Source organism: Leishmania panamensis (genome assembly GCF_000755165.1).
Source record: "Leishmania panamensis strain MHOM/PA/94/PSC-1 chromosome 35 sequence".
NCBI classification, from domain to species: Eukaryota; Euglenozoa; class Kinetoplastea; order Trypanosomatida; family Trypanosomatidae; genus Leishmania; species Leishmania panamensis.
The window spans coordinates 2,594,820-2,610,169 of NC_025882.1; the positions used below are offsets into that span (position 1 = coordinate 2,594,820).

The following is a 15,350-nucleotide window of genomic DNA, read 5'->3' on the forward strand; positions in this document are numbered from 1 at the left end:
GTTACTTAACGTTTAGTTAGGTAGTAGTTAGTTAGTTAGTAGTAGTCGAAACGTAAGAACGTAATAGAACAGAGAATAGAATACTATATATATATATATATATATATATATATATATATATATATATATATATGAATCGCTAGAACAACAGCAAAAATCAGCTCTCGGGTTGCTGACAATAAAGTATGATGCAGCATTCCCCTGTATCGTCTATTTTCGCATTTTTGATGTCTCCGTCTGAAATTGAACGCAAAAGCATTTAAATTCGATGCAAAACAGCACCTCTTCCGAGATGCCTCATGGCTGGGCTTCGTTAGCAGAGGAGGGAAAAGAAGGTGAGAGTGGAGAAGGGAGAACCAAAAAGAGACCAGGATATACTATGCCCCAGTAAATCTATCACTCACATAAGATGGAGAAGAAAACCGAGGAAAAGAAAATGAGCACATCTGCTGCTGGTAATGATGACTGCCGCAATCTCACCCCAAAGAGTATTTGGCACATCAGAAAAGCAACGCCACGTTCAATCTTTGTTTTCGATATTTCTTGTCCCAATGGCATCTGCTCTTGCTAGAACATAACAGGTGGAAACGTTCAGATTGCGCCACTCATTCAAACATCTCAACGCTCGACCTACTTACGTTTCCTAGCCTCCACTGAATTCACAGCAGGCTTCGTGGCGACGCGGTACAAGACATCAAAGTTCATCTTGGTGATCTTCCAGACTCCTTCAACGTGGAACGGCAGCCCATTATCCTCGGCGAACTTGCGCAGAATACGTCGCAGCTTCGGGTAACGGTAGCGGGGAACCATCGGGAAAAGGTGATGCTCCAGCTGGTATTGCATACCCCCAAAGAACCACTCAAAGAAGGGGTTGGAGCAGTGGACACCGCAAGTGGCGCGATGTTGATCGACAACGTAGTTGTACGGCTCGTCATGCTCGATCATCTCCTCTGTCTGGTGGTTCGCCGTCACCACCACAGCGACACAGAAACCGCCAAGGAGCACGCTGCCCAAGGAAACCTTCCACGGCAACAGCGCCAACCACAGGTAGTTAAGCGCCATCATCGAGAGCTCCAGCCTATTGCCGCTACTCACTGCAAAGCGCAGCGACTGCATCCGCCACGAAACGTAGAGAAGGGAGTACGCGGCAAGGTAGAAGGTGTGCTGATAGCGGCGGCACGCAAAGTCCTCGGACACATCCGGTACCCAGAGGAACAGGGCAGGCTCGTTGTGGATATCAGCGTCCATGCCTTTTCGATTCACAAAAATATGATGAGTGTTGTGCTTATTTGACCACCACTCCACCGAGAAGGCGTTGAGCATGCCTCCGAGCGTGGTGGCGAGGAAGCGGGCAAACCTGCCGCGGGCATGCGTGAAATCATGCGCTAGCCAGCCACCCTGCTGCATGCCCAGTCCGATAAGAATCACGGCCATGAAAGGACGTGAGTAGCTCAGGTACGTTCCCACAACGTAGAGCACGATGACAGGAATAATATTCCGTGAAAAGTCGATAATCCACCTCCGCTCAAACCATCCCTCACTTCGCAACTGCTGGACGAGCTTCTCAAAGTTCAGCGACACCTGATCGCGAGGTCCATCGCCCTCCTTGAGCGGCAGTGCCTTCATACGCTTCAGCTTCTGAATCGCCTCCACCGAGTGCAGCGAGTAGAACGCATCTGTGGCATCCTTTCCATGGAACTCATCACACATCTGCGCACCACCGGGGTGCGAGTTTCGCCAGGACGTGCAATCGTACCAATTGTCGTCAATGCGAATTACGCACTTCGGCAAAGAACTCTGATACGCGTACGGCGGAGTGAGCTCAAAGACCATTTTTAACGTGTAACGTGGTGCACGCGCACCTCTTGTGAAAAGATTGCGCAACCGACTAAAACTGGAGAATGAGATAGAAAAGAGAACAGCAGAGAAAGCAGCTTTCTACTTCGATAGCGCAGATACAACAGTGGAAAAAAGACATAGGAATGAGTACATTGCTGCCAATTAAGCCACCGCAGCAGAGCACACACCTACCCATTCGATTTTGCCATCATCCCCCTCAAAACCAAAGAGGGGTGCTCGGTAGGCACGTAAGGACAACATCTGGTGAGAGTGCGCGCAGTTGATCTCTTCTCTGATGTTACTAACTACCGAAAAAAAATCCCGAACGGATACTTCCCCAGCGGCCCTCACTCTTCCTCCTCTTCTTCTTGAAACAAAGAGTGCACACGAGATTGGTCAACAGCGAGAGCAGGGCGCCGCCATCGACAGCAAAAGGGAGATCTATGCACTCATAGAAGGATACTCAAGCAAAATGTGTACAGAAGACCACGTTAGGAGCAATACATAAAGTAGATGAAAAGCTGCCTTCTTGCGTCTCGGCTAGTCACCGAGCGACCTAGCGAGAGCGTCGCAAAGGTCTTTAAGCTTCTTGTTCTCCTTCTCAAAACGGATGCTCTCATCTTGGTAGAGAAGAAACTCCTTGCGAAGCTTTGACATACAGGCGCTGTACGCCAACGTCGCCTCGTCAATGTTTCCCTGCAACTCCTCGGTTTTCAGCATGTACATTCGACGCTCTGAGTTGGCCTTATTAATGCGCTCGCGCAACTGCAAGCTCTCCTTTTCTGGATTCAGCGAAACGCCCATCATTGTGACGCCCGACAGCGCCGTATCACGATCTTTGATCGCCGACTCTGTGGTGTACTTGGTATCTGTTAGGACATCGACAATCTTTTGATTTGCCTCCTCAAGACGCTCGATTTCACTCAGAAGCTGGCTGCGCTCCACCTGGATGCGCTGTGCGACACCAAACAGCTCCTTGATGTTCGAGTCCGCATACGTGCTCACATTCCGTGTGAACTCACTTCGCAGCTCCTCGACACGCTGCTGCTTCAAGTTGATAAGGGCGGCCATCTCTCGCTCCTTCTTCGAAAGAAAGTGAATCGTGCGCTCGCGCTCCCGAGACAACTCCTGCACGGTCTTCAGAAGCTCCTGTGCCCGTGTCTCCTCGCCACCGCTCGGGCCGTACACTTTTTGCTTCAGCAGGTTTTGCAAATCGTCCAGCATTGACACGAGACGAGCCACCGTAAGGCGCTTCTGCACGTCCACTTTTTTCTCCTTCAGCCCTTTGATCCGAGCAGAAATCTCCCCGGCCTCTGCCTCAACACTCTTTTTCGCGCCGTCCGCCTCTATTAGCTGGCTAACATACTCCTCCCTATTCGGCCTCAAAGACTGGCTGCTTTGTGCCTGGTTGTTTTCGAGCACCTGCTTCGCGCGGGATGCAGCTCGGTACGCATCGCTAGCGGTCGCCTTCGACGCTTCTTGCGAAGCTGTCTCGAGGTGAGCGTCTGCCAGATCACTGTTAAGCCTCTGAGACTGCTGTCTTTTGTGCAGAAGCGCCTCCTCTCGCTTCATGAGTAAGTTTTCTAACTGCTGCAGCTCACTCCGCAGCTCATCGATAGACTCCTGAGGACCCGTTGACATCTTGCTTGCGCACACTCGACAAAGTCAAAAAACGAAAAAGAAACTGGGCTCTAACAATAAGCTATGGAAGAAAGAACACACAAAAAAAGACCCCACGTCCCGTCGTTGTCTAGTAGTGTTCAATGGGCTACGACGATGCGCGTAGGTGGGAAATGCAACCGAACCGAAAAGGAAAAAGAAAACGCAAATGTGTGCCGTTCTCGACTGCGACGAGTCTCAATACAAAAACACTCTGCGCTCACACATATATGAACCACGTTATCCACCCAGGAGGTCACGCGAAAGTGACGAAGTGATAGCAAAAGAACACATAGAAAAGGACAAGAGAGAGATAAGTTAATGTAGAGTGGTAACGGCCACGCAGACAACGAGGTAGCGAGAAGAACAGAGAAGCTAAATGGTAGAGGTCGCACATTGCGCAGCGGCGCTTCATTCGCGGCGTAAGCCACTGGAAACGACGGTTCCCATATACCACCCCCTCTTCATAGATACTGGTTGCCCAGGAAGCAATAAGAGCGCACTCGAAAGAGATGCGCCCCGGTGCGAAGTGAAAACGAAACAAAGCGCACGTATTGTTTTCTCTCCCTTTTCGTCTTAATGGGCGCCCGTTGATTCTGTGACTATGATGCACTGTTACGATGAGACAGTGGTTGTCCCTCGAATGCCTCTGTCACGGGCGCTGCCGTCTTCGGTGGCATCGGCGGCGAGGCCTTCCGCGGCTGAAGAACAAGGGCGTAGTAGAAACCGAAAAGGCATCTCTGTTCCTCCTTGACATCGTACAGCATACTCTCACTAATCCACCCGTGATAGTCGTGCACAAAACACATATTACTGTTTGTAGCATTGTTAAACCAGCGAGCCAGCTTGTTCAGCCGCGGATACGTTGCCTTGCCGACATCCATAACAAGAAACAGTCCGTCCTCCTTCACGTACTGCACTGCAGAATCAAAGAGATTGCGGGCCTTGGTTTCGTTCAGGTTGAGGAGCTCGTCACGAAGAAGCACGCAGTCGTACTTCTGAAAGCCAGAGAGCTGTGTGTCTGCACGTAGAACGGTAGCGAAATTCACCGTACTGCCAACCCAGTTATGGTCGTTACGAATCATAAAATCAAGCGTCATGGCGCGCCGCCGTTTCTCCTGCTCCTCCTCTGGCAGCGCCTCACTTGAGCGGTAGTGACCATCGTCTACAACCTTTTCCTCGATTAGAAACTCAACACAAACAGACTTGGACATCTCGTACAACGCTACGTCCTTTTCGTCATACAGCTTCGGAGAAAGGTCGAGTACCTTACCGTGACAGTACTTTCGGTACAGCTGGCGCGCACATCGATAGATGAGAAACTGAGGAAGAGAGCTAATGCCCAAGAAAAGCGCGACACTGCCGATGGCAGTCAAGAAGAAGCGATTTCTGCCCTGAACAATCTTTTCGTACTTTTCCCGCGAAATCTGTGCCGGCTGATATGAGCCAGCTGCTGCAGGCTCTAGCTTCGGCCTCGCGCTGCTGCCGCTTTGAAACATGGTTTGTCTTTCTCGATTCACATCAAACGAATACCAAGCCGCCAGTTCCTGCTACCGCCAGGAGGGGAGTGGGACAGAGGAGTAAGGAGGAAGAAGCAGAAGGGTACATCGTGACAGCGACAGGCACGATAGTCAGATTGTAGTGCTCAAGAGCTTCCTCTCGCTCAAAAGAGCGAGAACAGCCAGAGAAAGGCAAGCCCCATCGTCAGGAGATGATGAGGCATGACGACAAGGTGTACCAATTCACAACACGCTCCGGGTCTTCATGCACTCGGTTAGAGCACAGCAACAAGGCAATGCCCAATTAGCAAGTGCTTGATAAGACACCACAGCAAAACGTCCATGACAGGCACTCGCTGGCACTGCAACGAAGCAGCAGCCAAGCAAACAGTCAGGTCCGATAGCGAACGGTAGCGTGACAAGACGCGCCTCGCCAGTCCTTTTTCTGGATCTAGAAACAGGTTTTAAAAAATTACCTTAAATGCCCAATCGCCAACCATTATCTTGACCCCAAGCACCAACGCTCCTAAAACAAGTACGAAAAGCCAGATCTGATACGTGCACAACAACACCGAGTCGTGCGCCACACGAACAACGACACGAAACAGACAAAACGAGGAAAGCCACTTGTGATGAGCTTTCCTTTTTCCCCTTTTCTTAGTTGTTAGACACATGCTCGCCACTACCAGATTTGCGGCAAGTACACACTACTATAGCGTCGCTTATTTCTTTTCTTTTTGCGTCTTCGTCAGCGAAAGGACCACTCCTACAAGCCTAACGGCCGCCACGGCCACGTCCACCGGCACCACGGCCGCCAGCACCGCCTCGGCCACCAGCAGCACCACTGCGACCGCGGCCACGGCCACCGCCTGCACGAAGGCGGCTTTCACAGTGCTTTGCCAAAATGGAGATGCTTTCCGACGTCCCCTTCACCAAGTGCTGGAGGCGCGTCGCATTATTTCGGTCCAGGTACAAGTACGCGTCATCGCGGTCCCAGTACGCGCTGAGCGTGGTGTTCTCCGACAGCATCTCGTTGACTGACCGACGCACGTCGCTTTCCTCCATGTCAAACTTGATGGCCAGGTTGGCGACGGACATGGTTGAGAAACTTGTACGGTTCGAGTAGCAGAAAACGAGCAGTGCAACCTCCTTCAGGGTCTGCAGATACAGTCTGCGCGCCTCCTTGCCCGATGGGAGCGTGTCGAACGTGGTCATCGCCTCCACCTGCTCCTTGGCACTGATGTAATTACCAGCCTTCAAGTGCTCGTACGCAACAGCCACCTGCTCCTTGAAGGAGAACGGCTTTCCCATGAGATCTGGCGTACGCGTGACAGTGTTGTACACGTAGCGCTCCATGTGATTGCGCTCGTACGGATTCTGCGCCTCCATCTTCACACCCATGATGAGGCCAGAGAGGACGGACGCCAGTTCCAGCTGCGCGATGGGCATGTACATGTGGGGAGGAAGAAGCAAGTGGCGGTACTCCATCTCCGCGTGCTCGTCATCGAGTACCGACTTGGGCGGTGGCGACTGCCCGATCAGCACCTGGTTTGACCGAAGGCTCCAGATGGTGCGCAGCAATTGGTGCGCCGTAGGAATGTCTCCCGCGATGAACGCAGCCAACCCGAGCTGCGCAATGGCCCTATTTAGCAGGATTGCTAGTGGGGCATCGGCGACAGTGATGCTGTTGGCCACACCCGTTCGCAGCAGGTAGTCGCGACCCTCGCGGTACAGGCCACAAAGGCCGTACTGGTATGCAACGTGACACACACCCGACACTGAAAGGGCAGCACTTGGCTTTACTTGAAGGCTAAGCTTGTGGAGAGCGCGAACAGTATCAAAGACAGACTCTGAGATAATGGTGAGAGTGTCTGTCGAGGAGAGCGAGTTGTAGAAAAGCTGATGAGCCTCCTGACGGCGCTGGCCGAGAATATCGAAGAGGATGGCAATGCACGCCTTTAACGGCTCAGTCCTCTTGCGGACCTGATAGTAACCTAGGGCACGATCAGCGAGAACAGCGAGGTCGTTCTCGAAGGCGATGATCTTAAGGTACTCCTGGCTGGCCACCTCCTCGAACTTCGACTTGTTCACTAGCTCTGTGTGCAGGTACGTCAAAAAGCCGTGGATGCCGCCCGGCACGACAATGTTACGTGCGCTCACCGACGATGAGTCCTCAACGAAGCGCACGTTAGTGGCGGCGATCATGCGACTGAAGAACTTGGCACCCCACTTGAAGGCACGCTCCCAGGTGTCGGAGCTCACCAGCAGCTTGCGGCTGTCGCGCCGCAGAACAGTCGAGACCGCAATACCCATGGCGGAGATCTCCAGGTTCGTGTACCCCTTGCGGCCACACGCGCGAATCACCTTCTCGATCTTGCCCACCAGATTCACTTCGCGGGAGCCGGAGATGTCCTCGAGGATCTGCGCGTACTCAGACTCGGTCAGCTCCGCACCAGCATCCTCGTCCTCGTCCTGCACACCGTCTTCGTTCTCCGGGCCCTTTGCCAGCTCCTCCAGCTCCTTTTTGTAGAGCTTCTCCGTCTCCTCGACCAAGGCGACAAGGTCCTTCAGGCTCTTAAACTCCAAGCGATTCGCAAAGTCCTCGCGCCCCTTGCCCTCCAGATACTCCGCCAAGTTTGGCATGTCCTGAAGGCAGTTCTGCAGTGCCTGCGGCGCCACCTTGTACTTCCGTACAAAGTTGTGTACCTCATCGCGCATGTGCTTAAACGTTTCGAGCGCCTCATGCCACGACTGGTTGCCAGCATTGTAGTCGAACGTGTCGCAGAGCGCTTGAATAGAGTTGGCCGCCTTTTCTTTTTTGGGAATCACCTCCTGGCGCTCCTCAAGCTCCTCCTCATCCGTCCACTCAAACCAGAATGGGTTGATCTGCGTCTCCGGCACCTCCTCGCGGAGCAGGCTCTTCTCTGACTCACTGTCGCTATCGCTGGAGCTGATCGCGAAGAAGTTCATCCTGTACGGAAAAAGAAAACGTTCGGTTCACGAGAAGAAACTGCAATCTGAGTATTCTGCATTGTGACGCAGAGTGCAAAGAGAGTGCAAAGACAAGAAGTAAACAAGCATACAGAGAGAACGTGCAGACGCGCAAGGTGGATTTTTTTCTACGAGTAGAACTCCAATGCACCAGAAAAAGGTCTATCCGTGCATGTCTTCGTGAAACAGATGTAATGTATGGAGACACAAGAGCCACGCCGTGGCGCATACAGACTGTCCCGGGGCGAGTGTCTGGTCCTCACGGAAGCAAACACTATGCTTTTCCTTTTTCTTTCCACGACCACTACAGCAGCTTACGGTCTTTAAAATAGCAGATCCATAGCGCGTGCCACACATAGGCACACACAAAAAGCTCCTCTGTCCTTGTCCAACGAATACACTTATCTCATGAGCGCGTCCATCATTTGCAGCGTGGTGCTTACACTGCAGCGTTGACCTGCTTCCGTACTGCACTCCATCAGGTTTTCCAGCGAGGCTCTGATACGGCGCCACGCAAGTCGAAGCTCTTGAGAACCGAGAAGCTGCCTGCCATGCCACTTCACCACATCGTGTAGTCTTGCAGCAGCCGCGACACACTCCTCGGTGCGTAGGCATTCGCACAGATGCGGTATATGCCGGGACACCTGCTCTGGATACATCGCGGCCACTTCTTCCTCTGTCAGGGTCAAGAAGGATTGCTCAGGAGTCGCCAGGAATGCGTCCTCCTCATCAGGAGCCATCTTTATTGGGATTAGCCATGAATGGGAGCCGCCCAAGAGTCGCACTTGGTTGTTGAACAGTAACACCGCCGCTTTCAGCTCACGGTCCGCCTCGTCCACACATTCGCGGTTTACCTTCTCGACATCCCTGATGCATCTCAACAACGTCGTCGCATCCATTCCTTCTTCGTCGTATGTGTGTGTCTCGTACCCCTGCTGGCGTGCGTGGGGGCGACAACGCTATGGAGTGACAGAAAAGTCTTACGTGGAGGCGAGAAAGCAGCAGAGAGAAAGTAGTGACGCGTCACGGCAGCTTTCGCAGGTAAGACACAAACACCTCAGTACCCCACCTGCTGGGGTGAGACAGCAGTACCTCCTTCAGGAGTATCGTATCCTCAACAGACTCCGCCACGACAAAGCAGCTGTTCACCCCCGCTGATGTGATCGCGACAACGCCGGCAATGTGCTTCAGCTTCACCACCACGGTCAGATAGGGTGTGTTGCGCACGAGCAGGTACTTTGAGGGCTTTGTCGCCACAATGTACCCACGAATCGGTGAAGCTGGTGGAGGTGAGACATGCAGACACAGTGCCCGTCCAAAAAGCGGAAAACCGTCAAGCAATACCAACGCCTCCTGTGCCGCCGAGGATTCTGTGAAGGAAATCATCGCCCGACTCTGTCGCACATCCACCACAATATCCTCCACAGATTGCACCCTCTCGAACAGCCTCAAAAGTGTGCGTCGAGTATGTTCGAGCCCTACGGGGAACGCTACATTAGTCACCTCGATAAACTCCATACTGTTCGGAGTTGGGTTTCTCAATTTGCAGCTCGGATTCTCTCTTTTTTTTTCCCATAAAGGAACAAGTGAGCTGTCACCTGGACCTCTGAAGGCAACACAGAGACCATGATATGCACCCCAGAAAAGGGTAAGAGGATCAAGGTCGCTTTTTAGGACACAGCGCCGAAGCACAGAGAGCTAAGCAGAAAACGTTTTCACGCAGAGAAGCTGGTACGGAGAGACAACAACAGAGAGTAGAGTAGAGCTTCGGGCTTGGAAAGCTGCCTATGAAGACGCCTTCTCACCCACAAACCTGCGGACATACAAATGAGTAGGTTGTCTATGCGAGCGCCAGTTGCTCCCCCAACACCCCTCTTTCACTTGATTTTCTGCTACTCAGTCCGGGCAGAATGGTCTCCTTGTAGTAGAAAGACCTACAAACACGCTCAAATATACATATATATGTCTTCAAGCGCTCATGACGGCGCGCTAGTCCAGTAAAGCTTTTCAGCGGCCAGCCGCCGCTGTAGAAGTCTCGTCTTCTCCGAGACATTAACGACCAGCAATGGTCCTTGCTTCCCGACACTAAAAAGAACATCCAAGTCCTGCAGCGCAACTAGCACATCTTCAATAATAAGACTTGACGCCTTGCTCAGCTCCCCTATCGTTATCGGGATACCTCGTTCCTCCAGCGCAAATACAGCAAACAGAACCTCCTCCCGCCACACTCTGCGAAAGAGAGCATTTCCGCTCGTGCTAAGTGGGCGTTCCGGGGTCCCAACAATACCCTCCACCCGCGCCATCTCGTATGACAGCCGGACGAGAAAGCCACCATACCCTTTCGATCGAAAAGGCGGCAACACCATCACGCAGGATAGAGTGTTAACACAGCTCGTGCTGCTTGTCCATTCCTTACTGAAGTAGCCCACAAAGTGAAACCCCTCATCATCCACCTCGAAGAGCGCCATAAATGAGAAAAAGTGGACGTCATCAAGTGTCACCTTGTCGACAAGGAACAGCTTTGACAAAAGGCAAATTCGTCGTGCCAGAGCAACACACTGAGGCTTTCTGCCATCGAGCGCAAACACACAAAAGCGATGCTCCTCGTCCCTGTAGACCTCATCGCCTGGGATCCAGAAAGCATTACGACAAGCTTGTACATGCTGCTGCAAATGACCGGCGTGTGCAAAAATGGAGAGGCAAGAGTCACAAAGGAAGACGGTGCCTCTGTCATTAAACAGTCCTCTTACATTCTGTTCAGCCACACCGCAGAAAGTGTGGCGGGGAGAAATAACTCGAACCGATACACTCTTCGTGCTATCCTCCACACCGTCATCGGATGTCGCCCTACAGATCATTTCTATACCACGAAAAGTTGGGGAGGGACAAGAACACGGTTAGAAAAGCAGAGAAGTGAAATAAAAGCTAACCATTACATGACATTCATCGTGAAAAGAGCCTCCGCTGTACGTGCCACACAACAATACATCCACATCAACCTCTTTCAGGCAATACCCGTTTCTAACAAGAACGGAAGTGCTACTACAACGCACTACGGGTAAAAACAAAAAAGAAAGGATACAGCGTCAAGACGCTACCGTGGTGACCGGTAGCGCGATCTTAGCGGCTGGCAGAGATACCTTCAATCCAGCCATTATTTTTCTTTCTTCTTACTTCTTTTTTTTTTTTTGATGTCCCAGCACCACCATCATGGTAAATGAAACACTGGAGGAGATAGGCCCAAAAGTGCAACCTTTACAGCCAAAAAAAAAAATATGAAGACAAAGCTACAAGACACCGCTACGTGCTCTTTTTTCTAGTTTTTCTTCTCCAAGTTTAACCACTGAAACTCGGCATTCCTAATGATGACCTAGCTCCACAGCTCCAGAAGCAGGACGATAGGTGGCTGGACCAGCAGCATAACCCTCACCAATATCAAAAGAAAAGTCCCATGGCTTGCGGTCCTGGGAACGCCAACCATAGTCCAGAACGCTCGGACCACCACCTGAAATGTCATCCAGCTTCGCCCAGAAGCCGTCCATCATGATCGCGCCGACAAGAAGAAACGGGACGGTGCAGCACACGGCCATCCAGTAATTCTGCCCAGGCTTGTGATACACTTCGCTCGACCAGTACCCGACACCACGCAGACCGAAGTTCGGTCGCGCCTTCGCCTTGCTGTTAAAAGCAAGCATATACGTGCGCTTGCCAACAGTGAGCGCCTGACAGAACATTTTTGACACGGGTGAGAACAGAGTAAAAGGCGATTGATTGCCTGCGGTGCTAACCATCTTCAGCAAGGGGTACCGTTGAGGTAACATACCAGCCAATATGTACGTGTTTGCACATTTCGTTAAGATGAAAAACAATGAAGCGCAGAATGCAAGGAAGATATAGACATCGGGATAGAGAGCACCATAAACAGATCCCCAGACCACACCTGGAAGTTTCGCTCACCACGCCGCCAGCAAGCATCGGACGAAAGGGGTTGCCAGAGTCTCCATAGAATTTGCAGTGCCCCCACAACTAGCCCGCACTAGACCACAGTATATATATATATATATACTCATTTCGTGCCTTTTTTATGTTTCTTTTTTTTTTTCGTTTCACTTGACCCAAAAGACAAACAAAGAAGAGCGAGTGAAAGGAAGCACCGAGAAAAAAATCTAACCCTTGCGGGTGAAGTCTATCCCAAAAAATTTTTTGTTCATAACTTGCTCAAAACTCTGTCAACGTCTATGCAATAATCTTTAACGAAGATTGTAATGGAAAAGCTGCAATCGTTGAACAGAAGTGGCAAGGAAAGAGAAAAAAATTCAGCAAGGAAAGGAAGAAAAAAAAAAGACATAGTTAAACAAGAAAACCTCAGCTGAAACCGTGTATTCTCTCAATAGAAAAAGCGAATGCTACGATACGGACCACGACTGCTTGAACAGCATCAAAAGCGGTCTATACTTACGCTCACTCGTCCAGCGCCTTCCCTTGATCCTTTTTCACTGAAAAGCAGCACTGTCCAGCTAAACGAAGAAAAGTAGTCTCACTTCTTTTTTTTTTTCAGTATAACGCAACTCGTTCTGAGTGCTGTCCATAGGACAACATATCACAAGCAAGCGAATCTTGAGCAATAAGATCGAGCGCAGAATGAAGAAGATTCACCACAGAAGGTTAGACAGCAAGTGGCATCCTATTTCTTCTATGCGTCGACAAAATACAAAAACCAGGAGTGCATACATAAAAAAAAAAAAGTGGAGCCGCCCAGTAAAAACAGAGAGGAAGCACGGAAAGAAAAGAAAAATATGTTCGCGTCAGTACATTGAAAAATTTTTTTGCCCACTATGCTACAGAATACACCATGAGGGATTTTCTTCACTCGTGACTGCGAAGCTTCTCCATCCATATACGGCAGCCATACTCGCGGTAAAGTTCCTTGAGAAGTTGCACAAAATCAATCCGGGTGCGCGCTTCGTAATAGAAGGTGAGCTTCTTTTTGTCAAACTGGTACTCCGCATACGCAATCTCCATGGGAAGGCCATGCGAGCGTACCTTTGCCTGACAGAAGGCGGCAGCAATCGCCTCCGCATCTTTGAGATCTGTGGCCCAGTAGTCCACTTCCCGTTGCGTTGCGTGCCGCAAAATGCTCCCCACAGGCCCAGTGCATTCCACGTACGTTTTTTGAGAGGTGGTGTTGATCCGGATAACGACCCCAATGTCAATACCGCGGTCACCTTGCACCACAACGTACTGACCTTTATCCACCACCATAGAGGAGAGAAATTCGGCTTGATGGCACTTGAATTGCACCAGGGTGTTGCACACCAATGGCCCACAAGGAGCTGGAGGGGCACGGTCCTCCTTTTCCTGAAACAGCTCCTGGACAGGCATCGCGTAAGCAGCCTCCTGATCAGCCATCGCGTCCGCGGCAGAGTGAGTACCAGCAGGCAAGCACTTCCATTTGTACGGGTTATGTTGCGCCACGGTGGGTTTAGCCACTGTCTGGACTGCAGGAGCCACATTCAGTGCCACAATCTTCACCTTTTGCGGCGGCAGCACTGTTGCCTGCACATTCGTGATATCTGTTAGGGTGGCAAGCATCTTGAAAGCAGTACCTGCAAATAAAAAAAGAAAAAAGAATTTGTGCGTGTATAAAGGAAAAAAAAAAATCGGTCAATACAGTAGAAAAAGTACAAAAGCGAGTATCTAGAGTGGTACAGGAAGTTACACAGAGCGGAAAAAACGACTTAGAGTCTACAGCCCCCGAAGCCTGCAGATCGCTCGCTTGCCATGCAAGAATTTGCTGTGTGTTCAGAGGAGAAGGATGACGTGAAAGGAGAGAAAAGAGGAGAGCACCAGAGGAAAGTGGCGTGGGTAGAGAATAGCGCATGGGGCGGACGCACCACAAAAGAGCGGGTCCTTGTCATGGGGCTTACGCGGAAAGCAACAGTCTCTCTCGCATACGCAGCCTCCCTTTGCAGATGGCAGTGCCAATTACAGCACTCATACAGAAACTATGCGACCCACTTTCGGAACCAAGGCATAAAACGAAAAACCTAAAATAAAAAGCAAGATGCGAGCTGAGTCCAGCGAAGTTGCTCAGTACTTCTCTGCATGCAGAGCACAGAAGTTTTCCCTTGTTCGTTAGCGCATTTCCCCTCTGGGTGTGCACATATGCAGTTTTTCTGTAACTCCCTAAACACGCGCTCAAGTACCACTAGCATAAATAAAGTGGTTTCAGTAACGAAACCGTATTTGCACATAGAAAGGAGAATCTACCAAGGAGGGACTGACCTCGCTACAGCATGTCATTTGAAGCAGCACTCCCAGTCACCCTGTAAAAGGCTATACAAGCCCAAGAAGCCTTCACCAGTCTCATTGAAAAAGAGGCGCCACAACAAATTTTAACCCCCACCTAATTATCGCTGTCGCTCGCCTAGGAGATACCAGAAGGACGTTTTCACCTGCAGTTTAGATCTCCACCGGCATTTTTAAGACACAGGGCATAGAGAGGACATTTACCCCCGCAAGTCCTAGAAGAAATGCAACGACAGTGAAGTTCAAAAAGGGGGGACCACCGATATCGCCACAATGGCCATTTGCTTTTAGCAGGTCGGGGTTGCTCAAAACCTGGGTACCTCGTGCGTGCGGGGGGTGCGCGATGCCCGTTCCCGCCAAGAACGTGTGCGAGACACGATGCGCTTTCCGTCTCGCACCGCTCCCTTCAACTCCTGCTGAGAGGACGCCTGCCGTGATCTGCGCGGCAGCCCTGCAACCCTGCGAAAGGCTACGACCGTTGAAAAACTTCATTCTGAACCGTTCGAAAGTGCATTAGATAATGGCCCCTGCTCGCCATTCCTTTTATCCCGCCGGCAGTGTGGACGGCACCTTCGCGTTTTGGGGCTCCGTTATTGTGTGCCGCAACGTCCCCCTTACGATGTTTAGAAATACGCAGCCCGCAGCCCATACGCCTGCAAGGCTGTGCTCTGGCGGCAGTTGCGGGAAATGCCCGCAACTCGGAATTGCGAGAATCGAAACGTAAATCATGCCAGCTGAAAAGAAGGTTGCCCGCGACGGGCCCTCCGTGTTCTGGAATAAGCTACCCAGCCGCGGTGTAAACGCGCATCGTCGCGCCGGGTCCTCTCGGTCGGCTTCGGCCGCCGCACGCAAAAAAGGCGAAAGGCAAAACAACGCCACTGCTCATCCCCAAAAGACACTCCAAAGGAGGTGAGGTGTTCTGCGCGGCAAAGTCAGTCAACCTGTTGCGGCGTATGTCTCTGCGAAGGCGCGTTGGTGAGTCGGTGTGCCTTTTTGTTGGGGAGGAGGGTTGTGTGCGTGGCGAGTTCCAAGAATCCGATGCGGCAGAGGCGG

General features: G+C 51.4%; 8 protein-coding genes across 8 annotated transcripts; all 8 read right to left on the reverse strand.

The window, feature by feature from the left end:
- Nucleotides 1-630: 630 nt before the first annotated feature.
- On the reverse strand, nucleotides 631-1,833 carry LPMP_357160 (delta-6 fatty acid desaturase, putative; the record flags this gene model as incomplete). Its single annotated transcript, XM_010705341.1, has 1 exon — nucleotides 631-1,833. One exon carries the CDS (start codon nucleotides 1,831-1,833, stop codon nucleotides 631-633), a length of 1,203 nt encoding a protein of 400 aa, XP_010703643.1.
- A 546-nt stretch (nucleotides 1,834-2,379) lies between these two features.
- LPMP_357170 (hypothetical protein) lies at nucleotides 2,380-3,480 on the reverse strand (the record flags this gene model as incomplete). Its single annotated transcript, XM_010705342.1, has 1 exon — nucleotides 2,380-3,480. The coding sequence occupies one exon, from the start codon at nucleotides 3,478-3,480 to the stop codon at nucleotides 2,380-2,382; it is 1,101 nt and encodes a 366-aa protein (XP_010703644.1).
- Nucleotides 3,481-4,100: 620 nt separating this feature from the next.
- LPMP_357180 (hypothetical protein) lies at nucleotides 4,101-4,997 on the reverse strand (the record flags this gene model as incomplete). The annotated part of the gene is made up of 1 exon (XM_010705343.1): nucleotides 4,101-4,997. The coding sequence occupies one exon, from the start codon at nucleotides 4,995-4,997 to the stop codon at nucleotides 4,101-4,103; it is 897 nt and encodes a 298-aa protein (XP_010703645.1).
- Nucleotides 4,998-5,771: 774 nt separating this feature from the next.
- LPMP_357190 (eukaryotic translation initiation factor 3 subunit 8, putative) lies at nucleotides 5,772-7,967 on the reverse strand (the record flags this gene model as incomplete). Its single annotated transcript, XM_010705344.1, has 1 exon — nucleotides 5,772-7,967. The coding sequence occupies one exon, from the start codon at nucleotides 7,965-7,967 to the stop codon at nucleotides 5,772-5,774; it is 2,196 nt and encodes a 731-aa protein (XP_010703646.1).
- A 1,044-nt stretch (nucleotides 7,968-9,011) lies between these two features.
- LPMP_357200 (U1A small nuclear ribonucleoprotein, putative) lies at nucleotides 9,012-9,506 on the reverse strand (the record flags this gene model as incomplete). The annotated part of the gene is made up of 1 exon (XM_010705345.1): nucleotides 9,012-9,506. The coding sequence occupies one exon, from the start codon at nucleotides 9,504-9,506 to the stop codon at nucleotides 9,012-9,014; it is 495 nt and encodes a 164-aa protein (XP_010703647.1).
- Nucleotides 9,507-9,964: 458 nt separating this feature from the next.
- Nucleotides 9,965-10,846, reverse strand: LPMP_357210 (acetyltransferase, putative; the record flags this gene model as incomplete). The annotated part of the gene is made up of 1 exon (XM_010705346.1): nucleotides 9,965-10,846. One exon carries the CDS (start codon nucleotides 10,844-10,846, stop codon nucleotides 9,965-9,967), a length of 882 nt encoding a protein of 293 aa, XP_010703648.1.
- A 501-nt stretch (nucleotides 10,847-11,347) lies between these two features.
- Nucleotides 11,348-11,722, reverse strand: LPMP_357220 (cytochrome c oxidase subunit I; the record flags this gene model as incomplete). The annotated part of the gene is made up of 1 exon (XM_010705347.1): nucleotides 11,348-11,722. One exon carries the CDS (start codon nucleotides 11,720-11,722, stop codon nucleotides 11,348-11,350), a length of 375 nt encoding a protein of 124 aa, XP_010703649.1.
- Nucleotides 11,723-12,854: 1,132 nt separating this feature from the next.
- On the reverse strand, nucleotides 12,855-13,580 carry LPMP_357230 (hypothetical protein; the record flags this gene model as incomplete). Its single annotated transcript, XM_010705348.1, has 1 exon — nucleotides 12,855-13,580. The coding sequence occupies one exon, from the start codon at nucleotides 13,578-13,580 to the stop codon at nucleotides 12,855-12,857; it is 726 nt and encodes a 241-aa protein (XP_010703650.1).
- Nucleotides 13,581-15,350: the final 1,770 nt, after the last annotated feature.